The 10,902-nt window shown below is 35.3% G+C and overlaps 1 protein-coding gene across 1 annotated transcript; it reads left to right on the top strand.

Moving 5' to 3' along the window:
• Window positions 1-212: 212 nt before the first annotated feature.
• On the top strand, window positions 213-5,566 carry LOC110731158. The gene is made up of 8 exons (XM_021910992.1): window positions 213-860; window positions 1,715-2,329; window positions 2,551-2,700; window positions 2,862-3,008; window positions 3,208-3,660; window positions 3,812-4,003; window positions 4,172-4,404; window positions 5,127-5,566. Exons 1-7 carry the CDS (start codon window positions 732-734, stop codon window positions 4,376-4,378), a joined length of 1,893 nt encoding a protein of 630 aa, XP_021766684.1. The 5' UTR covers window positions 213-731; the 3' UTR covers window positions 4,379-4,404; window positions 5,127-5,566.
• The last annotated feature ends 5,336 nt before the right edge of the window (window positions 5,567-10,902 follow it).

Here is a 10,902-nt window from a genome sequence, read left to right as displayed (position 1 = left end):
CAAATTTCCTTCTTTTCCCAATTTCTTTGAGTTATTTTCATCATTTTTATTATTATTATTATTCGTAAAAAAAACTTATAAATTGTTATTAAATTATACATTTTTATTAAATTATTTTTAAACGTAATTAAAAAATAAATTATTTTCACATATTTTAATTGTATTGGAAAATTAAATATGTAGTATAAACATTATTTCAAAATAACGATAAAATAAAAAGATGATGTGTATTATGGTGGGGTATAGTAAATAGTGGAGGAAAAAGTGATGAGAGGTTTTTTTTTCTCCTCATTGATGTAGTGAAAAAAACATTTGATGAGAGAAATTGTATGGGAGGAGTGAGAAAGTGGGTAGAGAGAGATTGAGAGGTTTTTTTTTTTTCCTCACTGCTGATAGTGGTCTTAGATAAATGTATTAAAAGAAAAAGAAAAAAAAAAAAGTTAAGATAATGATAAACACTCATTTAAGACAGTAAATTCAAAACCGTAATCCGAAGTATATTATCCATTTCCCGCTTTACCCATTTATTTATTTAATTTCCCCAATAATTTATTTATTTATTTTTTAAAAAACGTTTGACGCCTCTTTACCTTCACTCACACAGACACTCAAAGCTTCCCTCGCAAGCTTAACTCTTCTTCATCCTCTTCCCTTTCTTCATTCTCTCTCCTCTTTCATCTTCACAAATTTTCTCTCTCCTCCATTTTTCTTTACAATATATCTTCGCAATCATGAGACGCAGCACAAGGAGGTCAACAATGGCGGTTTCTATTCACAGTTCTCTCGATTTCGACTCTAACAGAATAAGTACCAGAAGATCTTCCTCCATTCTTCCTCAATCCGAAGAAACCCGTAATCCGGTACACCAGTTCTTCCATTTTATAATGCAGAATATGTTGTTAATTTAATCTTGCATTTTTTTTTGAAGCATTAATTTAATCTTGCATTGTAATTCAGTAATGTGATTTACTGATTTGTTTGTTGCTTCGGGTTTTAATTTCATGGTGTCCTGTTTAGAAATTGGTTTCTGAACTTTGAATTCGGATAAAGGGTAATGATGTAGACGGGATTTGAACACGGGTTTTGAGTTTCTCCCCGGAAGCGGCCTATGAACTTTCACCGAGTAGTAGTTTGTCTTGAATGTTGCTTATTTTTTTTTTTTTTAGAAAAAAATTAATTTGCTGAAATGTAGTAGTTCATGTAACAATGTGATAAACTCAGAATGAGTAAAATTCAAAAAAGTTTTTTCTTTTTGTTAAAAAATAAAGTTATTAGGTACTAAGAAAGGTTATTGAAAGGGGAAATTGTTAAAAAAAAACAAAGGGATTTGTTGCCTTTTACTTAATTTTAAATGGGATATGAGTATGTGAATGATGTTTAGACTTAAAATTACACCTGGGTGTAGGATGAAAATCGGGTTATGTGAAAAGGCTGAGTCAGTTCAATGGTTTGTAGGTCAAAGGATGCATGTCAAAGAAAAAAATAAAAAGGTTTTATTCTTAAGGATTTGTGGGTTTTGTTAAAAAAATAGGAAGAACTCCTAGAAGGTTGGAACAAATAATTTGAGTGTACGGCTATGTTAAACTAGTCTTAGTTATATTATAAGAGGAAATGTGTAGTTTTAAGTACTGAGATAGATTGAGAACTAGAGATTGGATGTGTTGAATTTTTTTTTGTATATTTTTAACAAGATCCTTCTTATTATTGTTGGCAGGTTGGAAACTTTACCACCAAATTTTCAATGTCCTCGTTTGTAAAGAAAGTGGAAGAGCTCACACATGATCAGAGAACTGCTATTGAAAAAGTCGGGTTTGGAAACTTGCTTCGAGTTCCTCATCATACCCTACGAAAAAATCTTTTAGTTGAATGGATGGAGCGCTGGGACTGTGAGAAAAGGGCATTTGTACTTCATGATAAGGAGCTTACCATTACTGATATGGATGCTGCATTGATCTTGGGGTTGCGTACTGTTGGTAACCCTGTAAGTTTGAGTGAAGAAGATCCATTATCTGAAATGGAAAAGGAGTATGGAGCTACCAAAAGTAATCGAAAGATCAGTATGTCTGCAATTGAGGGAAGGTTACAATCCCTTGGTGATGATGCTAGTGAAGATTTTGTAAGGAATTTCTTGCTATTTATGTTTGGGACAATTCTATTCCCAAGTTCAAATGCTAAACTAGACTCGCGCTATCTTTCCTTTCTTCAAGACCTTGGGGGAGTGTCCAAGTATGCTTGGGGTAGGGCTGTTGTTAAGGACCTATTCAATTGGTTATCTAAAAGGAAAGAGGAACAAATAAAAAGCATGGAAGGTTGCCTTATTCTTCTCCAAGTAAGTTCTTGTCATCTTTATGCTGGATAGCCAGCTTGAATTTATATGCTTTTAGTGATATTGCCCTTAAGCTCTAATCATACACGTTATCATATGCTTTACAAACTACTGGACTTTTCAAAGTATGAATTATTTGACTTGCAGTTGCATTTTACATATCGACCACATATACTTTCTGTTCTAATGATAGGATTTGGTTTTCAACTTTCTGATGTAAGCAGATTTGGTCCTACGAACATATAGACATTGGGCGTCCAATTCTGATAAGTTGCTCGGTGGACTTCCCTCGAGCTTGCCATTGGGAAAGTAGTAGGTGTAACAGCCCAAGGCATTGGTTCACTTCCAAGTTCAATGAGGTTGAAGAGAATCAGGTGAGGAAATTCTATTGCCTTTATGCCATTAGTAGTTGTAATATATCTACTATTTAGAAGTTTCAATCTTCCATGAACTAGTACCATCAATATGTTGAGCAATGTGAAAATTTTGGTATTTTACCTTCGATGGCATATTGGTGTTAACATTGTACCTTCAGGTAATATGGAAGCTGCAACCAACAGCAACTGAGAAGAATAATGATTACATACGAGAGTTACTAATGGAAGAAGCTGCGGGAGGAGAAAAGATTCTTTCAACTAGTACAAACATCACAACATCCATGACAAAAGAGGTCCCATCTAAGGTTAGACATAATGAAACTAGCCTGCAACTTAGAGTGGAACTTGATTGGCATGCAAAGCCACATTTTTCTGGCATATTATCTGCTTATGTGTACAAGTAAAGGAAACATACTATCATGTTACTGATCAATACTGACAGGGTATGGGATTAAAGTCATTTCTTTGGACGGAAATTTGATTCTTTTGTCAATTGCTCTGCAGAGTTTTAGCCAGAAGGCTGTATTTAATGAGAAACCAGAGGGAGGGGTGGCAAGAGGCAAGCATGATCAACGAGCAGATATTCCAGAGAATTCTGGAACATCAGAAATATCATCAGAAGAATTCGAGAGAGAAGAGGTTATGAAGACTAGAACAAGAGCCACAACATCTGCGGCTATTCTCCCACCTAAGCATGAGCAGCAAGCTGATATTCCAGAGAATTCTGGAATATCAGAAATATCATTAGAAGAATTCGAGAGAGAAGAGGTTCTATCAACTAGAACAAGAGCCACAGCATCTGCGGCTATTGGGCTCCCACCTGAGCATGATCAGCGAGTTGATATTCCAGAGTATTCTGGAATATCAGAAATATCATCAGAAGAATTCGAGAGAGAAGAGGTTCTGTCAACTAGAGCAAGAGCCACAACTTCTGCGGCTATTGGGCTCCCACCTAAGGTTGTTAAGCATGCACAAACTTCCATGTGTTTGAGAATTGTAGAGAAATTCTGATTTTGGCAGCTAGTGGACAATTGTGATGTTAGGTTCTTAGCTCTACTGAAATGACTTATGTTGCTAAATTTTAATCTTTTATTTGTCTGCTAAATAGAGTTTAAGCCGACATGCTATATTGGATAAACCAGACAAAGGTACGGGAAGAAGCAAGCATGATAATCAAGACTTACCAGAGGATTCTAGGCAGTCAATGGACGTGTCAGTGGTAACCGAAGATTATGCGGAATGTTCCTCATTGTATGGTTTGCAAGAGGACCAGAGTGCAGAGACATCCCATAATGTTAAGGTGATTACTGTTAAGTTGTCGATTTATATATATTGGTACTATGATCTTATTTGTCATCTTTTGAAGGAGTAGGTTAGAGATTGGAAATATGTTTCTAAAAAAGTAAATTTAAAACAAATTAATGTGGTACTTTTCGAACTTCTAGTTGACAATCATAATACTGTACAGGAAGAGTATGTTTTGGAGAATGAGAAATCAGAAGCAAACGATGATGTTATTAAACTCAAGAGAGAAAATGCTGTTATGAGGAAGATAGTAGAAAACCTAAGAAAGGAAAATGCTGAGCTGAAAGAAGATATCCAACGCTTGAGGGCTCCTCCTACACTTGCTGATAATATAGAAAGGCTTATTGATGAATACTTTGATGGAGTTTAGGATGCTTCGGAAGCTGTTTGTTTTCGGTAAGATCATGAAGTCATGCACTTATCAGACTCCCTATCCTTGTGTGTCTAATGTTGAGTCCCAGGCTTTTTTTTTTTTTTTTGATGCCATAACCAGCTAATCTTCATCAATTAGTTAATAGTAGTTCATTATGCTGTGAAACGGATAGATTAGGCACTAAATCAAATAAAAAGCACACAATTAAGGCAACTGATTGTAGAATTGATCAAATCAGGATAATCCAATCAACACAATTCCCTACTCCAAGACGTAGGAAGTCTCTCAGAGGTAGGAAGTCTCTCCCAAATTATACTCACTAAAAGTCTCTCCCAGAGTATTTCCTCTCTATCTTTCTGAATACCTTGTTACACAGACTAAACCACTAAACCACTTCTAATAGTGCTACTAAAGATTCTTCTAGTAAAAAGCATAACAAATTATGAAATCTCCTCCCCTCGCACGACAAACTCCTTAAATCTTCTCCATTTATCAGAAGTAATTTCCTTATTTTCCTTCTCCTTGCATATATGAATACAGCAGAAGGTTTAGGTTGATTGACTTGGTTATATTATAGTGCGATTAAGCATAAAAAAATATTTATGGGAACAAGATAAGATGTGCATTGATATTTAGAACTGCTATGGCGTTATTAATTGATAAAAGTTAGTGTAGTCAGTTTTTTGTCATCTTCTTAGCAATGTGCACCATTTCCCCTCATTATATTATCACTGTGTTTTGGCAGATGAATTCACTTCCTTCACCATAGAAGCGGCATCAGCTGATTGTTTATCATTGGATAAGCGTGCATATATTCAACATCTGATTTCTGCTCTCTGGTATAAGTAATTATGTGTACTGGTATGATTGCATTATATAGTGACTGTAGTCCCATGCTGTAAGTACTAGTTCATAGTTTGATCCAACTTACGAGTGTAACAATTGGAGATTGTTATAGTCCTTATAGGCAATTCCTTTATCCCCACATTATCTATAGTAAAATAAACTTGAGGCATGAAAGTCTGGCAAAACTCTGTTACATACTTACATAGCCTAGTCTGTATAAGCTGCAGTAGCAGAGCGTAGTGTATATAATTTGAAGAAAATTTTCTAATATACATGTGTGTATTTGTAATTGTGTCACCATTTGGGGTCTTTATGGAGAATAATTGGGGCCATTTTTTATATCGGATTTACACTGTTAAGTCTCTTCGCCTCTTTGTTAGTTGAAAAGGACTAGGATGCTTATTTGGTCTTGATAACATGATATGTAGTTTTAGAGTTGAGGAAATCCATTTTTTAAGGCTAAAATCTCACTACATTTTTTTATAAAGTGAAACAATTTCATCAGCTAGGGATTTGGAAGGTTTATTTGTGTGAAGTTGTCAAATTATCATTAAGATTTCATCAAACTGCAATTTATTGATAGGTATAAATTTTACAAACATGACATCCAACTCCAGTACAGAGAAATATAAACTTCACTGCAATGAAACAAGGAGACTCTTTGGTAGAGTCTCATCCGCAAACTTTATTAGTGAACCTATTTCCATCTTTCTTGAAGGTCTAACCTGTTCTGCATTAACATAAGAAAACAAAAGAAATTAGATGTCTTGTACAAGCTAATCAAGCAACAAATTTTAAGAAATCTTTGAGTTTAGAGACATAAAAGCATACACGTTGGTGCAGTCAGTGCTGAGGCTGAAGGTGTAAGACATGCTAACCCCACAATGTGCAGGAAGCTTAGCTGCAAGGTCATAGTTGAGTCCTTTGGTGCTAGCTGCAGTTGATTTCATACACTCACAGAGGGCCCTATGCTAGCCTGTTTGTTGGGCTGTGGCCTTGAGTGACCTTACCCCAGCGCAGCAGTTTTCTGGTGGAGTTGCCTGGGTAGGGCCACTGCTCTTCAGGTGCGGCACGCAGGGTGACAGAGTGTCACTGACACCGCTGCATGATATGGCTGCCTCTGTTGCACATGAGGAGGCTCCCAATACCATACAGATGGCCGCAACAACACGAGCTAGCTTGAGAAGTGAGATAGCTGCCATTTCCTGGTCAGTGTACACATTTTTGCTGTTGGAACTGGTTTAAGGAATTGCTGCTAGAAATGTATGTGTATATATACATCAGCATGAGAAGCGTGAGAAGGAATTGGCTTAGGTTGATATGGTTGGGGACTTGAGGGTTGATCAGATTTAATGCTGAGAAGTATGTTTTTTTTTGTGTGTATCCATTTCGGTGTCCTGTCTGTCAAATACAACTTTTTGGATGAACATTAATGTTGGAAACTTGAGACAACATCTTAAAGTCGGCATTCTCAGCTGATTTCTAGATAAAAAAATACTGAGAAGACGCATCACAAAATTTGAAATGCAAGCTTGGTGTCAAAATCCCTTTAAATCTTTAATGGAAATTTTACAAAATTTCTAATATTGATGGTGTCACCATTTCTGTTTGTTTTCCAATTTCGGTAGTAATTTCTTATTTCAATTAAGTAAAAATTTGTAAAAGTAAAAACTGTAGATTTATGATCCCAAGTGTTGAAACATTGGTATATAGCTATAAAGATAAACACAAGCGTATACTTCTTGTGTTACGTGTGATTTTATTAGATCCGTCTTAATTTTAACTTTCATAACATTAAATGTAAATATGAGAATACATAAACTAAAAAGTAAAGGAAAAAAAGAAAAGAAAAGAGAAGTAATTAAGATTGTTAACCCTGATGAGTAAAAGACATTCAACGTACATAGCACTTATCAAATCTTTACATTTTGTCTTAGGGTCTTGGCCATTTTTTGGAGTCTATGAGTAGACAAAGAGTTAGAAGATTATAGCCGTTGTTAATGAGTATGCCAAAGCACAGGTATGTCGTGATGCATGATCAAAAGCCTCTATGGTGCAGAGGAAGTCCTGTCTAGGAAAAGGATTTGGGTCTAGTGGTCTAGTCCATGGTAAATTAGAGAGTGTGTATTGATGAATATTTTAGGTATATAATCATCTAATTAATGCCATTATAGTCATTAATGAGTATATAGTTTAGGAAGAATTAATTGCAGTTTGCGTGCATGGTTTTGTGTTAATGTTTGGCTAGGAAGGCCGGAGCTCTATATTTGAGTCGATAATATACCTGCCATGATGGTACATCTTGGATGTAGCGTATGTTTCACAGAATAGATTTGAATCACGTCAGTTGTAGCAAAGAGAATCATACAGATGTTAATTGCGTGGTTGCACTGTATCAACTGGTGCATCAAAATATATGGGAGGCTGCAGACCTGCAGTGTATCAGTGTATGTGTATCTGAGACCGGAGGAAAGTTTCTGTGAGGGCCTAAGGGGCATATGCTTTGAACTTTGTAGGGTAATTGTCATAATAACAATGTGATCATGGTTCTCTGATGATGTTATTTTGGCATTATTGTTCTTAGGCATACCCGTCTGTAGCCAACTTTTGCCTCTGTACAGCAGTGCATCAACATAATCTCCGAATTTGATGTGCAACAGAAGTTAAGATTGCAATACAGTCTTTGTCCATCCCACAAGTCGAGTCCCCTTGACAGTGCTACTTAAAGTCATAAGTTGAATTCCCATATTAAACCTAAAATTGAATTATTGTCTTCATGAATATTAAGTACTTCCGTATCTCATATAGTGATACGTGTTCACGTATAATAGTCACTAGAATCATAACTCATGGAGAGGTATTTTGAACCATGTCAATAAGTGAAATATAGCGTCACATATAGGTGAGTTCATAAGGATTTCACAACATTATAACTTATTGAAAATCTTCGCCAAAAAAAAAAAAAAAAAAAAAAAAAAAAGGCTTATTGAAAATACATATAAGCAAGACATGCATCATTCATACATGATTGCATATCTAGAGTAACAACTAGAGCAACACTATGATGACTGATGAGACATCTCAGAAAGATGTAACTACATATGATCTGAAGACTGCTTTATTTTTCTTATTCCCGCATAATTCGTTCCTGGTTATACTTCCACAAGGCTTCACTGTATGCTGCAAAACGCCAAAACAAATGGTACATACTCATTAAATTATTTCGCTTTCTTCCGTTATAAAATTAAAGACGTATTGAAATATAAATATTGATTACTCCTTTCGTTAGAAAATAATAAGACGACTTTGATTAGGGGTCATTTTTAAGATATTGATTGAAAACTTAATTAAAGTATCAATCTATGTAGAGTATGTTTAAAATCTCGTTGTATTTTACAATTGTCCACCCTACCTATGACACAAGTAATATCTACTTCATATCATCTAATAGTGTTTATTTTGTTAGATTTTTAAAGTAATATCTGCAAGTTAATTATTTTAATTAGTGTCTATTTTAATGGATTAATATTTGAAATTGAACTACTAGTAAATTGAAATCGATGTAATTCTAAATATAGCTTACTTTACTTTTTAAATATATAATATTCCAATAAAACAATAAGTTGGGTGTACAAATCAAATTGCAAAAAAACAGTAATACGAAGTATATTACCTGTTGCAGTTGATTTTAGGGTTAAAGGAGTAGCTGACGGGAACCCTACACAGAGAAGCAAGTCTAGAAGCAAAGTTATAATTTAGACCTTTAGTCTTAGATGCTGTTGATTTCATACAATTACAAGCCATCCTACGGTCAGCCGTGGTTTGAGCCGCGGCCTTAAGACCTCCAACCCCGGCACAGCACTTAGGCGATGGTACACCCCCAGCCGTGCCCCTCAAGAACGGCATGCATTGTCCTAGGTACTTGGTCACCGCACCACATGTTGTCAAGGCCGCCTCGACTCCATTCGGCATGACAAGGGCTTGCACCACCATGCAAACCACCACGAAACATACTAACTTCTTTAGCATTACACTTGCCATTTTCACAAATCTTTTTTTTTTTTTTTTTAATTTTCTTGTTGATTGTTTTGTATATATATTTATATATATATATATATATTTTTTCTATGAAGTTGTGTAGTATGAGTGTAAATACGTGCATGGTTTTATAGAGTTGATCTAGGTAGTTGGACGTTGCTAAGCTATAATTTAATGCTAAGGGATTATTTTTGCTAAATTAGTGGGCATTTACGTGTCAATTTTTGCAGATTTTATTGTAATTAACGTTGTACACATAACTAATTCTGAATCTATTGCTAACGTATTATGAATGGAAGTTTTGTTTGGATGTTGATAAATTCGGGAGTTGTGAGTTTAATTGTGACCATTCACCATTGATAAGGAGACGTATAGGTCATGTATGGACCGCTATGTTAATACAACCGAGTAGTCAATAAGAGTGTATAGTTTTTTCGAGACCTTCAATCTCGGCACACCAAAGTTTTCATTGCTGAGGCGACAACTTTTCACAAAGGTATTCTTTTGGCCCTTGAGCTTGGGATAAAAAATATTCAAATCGATGGCGATAATCTCCTGGCCATCAACTCTCTCAAGGGCACTTGGTCAATTTCCTGGCAGATTCAGCGCATCATTAAAGACATTTGCACTCTTTTCACCAAATTTGATGATTGGAGCATACGACAAATTTTTCGAGAGGCAAATCGGGTAGCTAATTGGATAGCATGTAGGTCATCTAGTTAGTCATAGTATGGACATTACTCCTTATAATAACTCTAGTCTTTCTACTATTCTCTCCTTTGATGCATTAGGAATTCCCCTCGTGAGGAGGGTCTCCTAATGTCCTCTATTTTTCTTACCTTTATAAAAAAAAATAAAAATTAATAAGAGTGTATAGTTTTGGACAAGCGTCTATGGTTTTGAACGTCTATGATTCTACATAGCCTTTTTGTTTTGTTTTTTTTTTTTCACTCCCCCTGGTTTTTTTTTAAGTGTTACATTTCGACCGGAACATAATTGAAAAAATAGTACAGTAGAGTTAATATTTTATTGAAAAGTTAGGGATATGAGAAGGAAAGAATATAGTTTTTTTTTTTTTTTTTTTTTTTTTTTTTTTTTTTTTTTTACGAAAAAAGAAAAAAGTAATGGATTCTAATGGGGACAACCATGAGAGAATTAACATTAAGGGAGTAAATAAAATAATTGACACGTTTGAATTTTTTTTTTTTTCACTATTCATATACTAACTTTTGGTTATGACTATTCGCTTGAAAGAGAAGGCGAAGAAAACAGGAAAACAAGAGGAGACAAGGATAAGATGGTGGATTATAAGGGATGCAAAAAATAAGGTTTTTACACTAAAAGTAATCAAGGAGGCAGATTAGGATGGAGGGATGGATTCAGACATGACTTGGTTACGAATGAAGAGTTGTTTCTAGAGAGTGGCCAAGGAGGTCGGGGAATTAAGTGAGAGAACTTCGATGCAGAGAGTTACTTCGTGGTGGATTGAAGAGGTGAAAGCAGTAATTAAGCAAAAAAGGGAATGCTATATATCAAGCCTTGGGAAAATGTAGGAGTGACAAAACATTTGCAGCGTATAAGGAGGCTAAGAGTAAGGCAAAGGTAGCTGTACGCAATGGCGGACCATTAGGGGGCCC

Source organism: Chenopodium quinoa, unplaced genomic scaffold (assembly GCF_001683475.1).
Source record: "Chenopodium quinoa cultivar QQ74 unplaced genomic scaffold, ASM168347v1, whole genome shotgun sequence".
Lineage (NCBI taxonomy): Eukaryota > Viridiplantae > Streptophyta > Magnoliopsida > Caryophyllales > Amaranthaceae > Chenopodium > Chenopodium quinoa.
The sequence above is the reverse complement of the archived record's forward strand: the minus strand, read 5'-3'. Positions and strand labels throughout refer to the sequence as shown.

What these genes read in the sequence shown, in the direction of transcription:
- LOC110731158 (XM_021910992.1), top strand. Translation starts at nt 732, where the DNA reads ATGAGACGCAGCACAAGGAGGTCAACAATGGCGGTTTCTATTCACAGT. An exon ending in CCGAAGAAACCCGTAATCCG is followed by an intron (nt 861 to 1,714) that starts GTACACCAGTTC and finishes TATTGTTGGCAG; the next exon opens with GTTGGAAACTTTACCACCAA. An exon ending in CTATTGGGCTCCCACCTAAG is followed by an intron (nt 3,661 to 3,811) that starts GTTGTTAAGCAT and finishes TCTGCTAAATAG; the next exon opens with AGTTTAAGCCGACATGCTAT.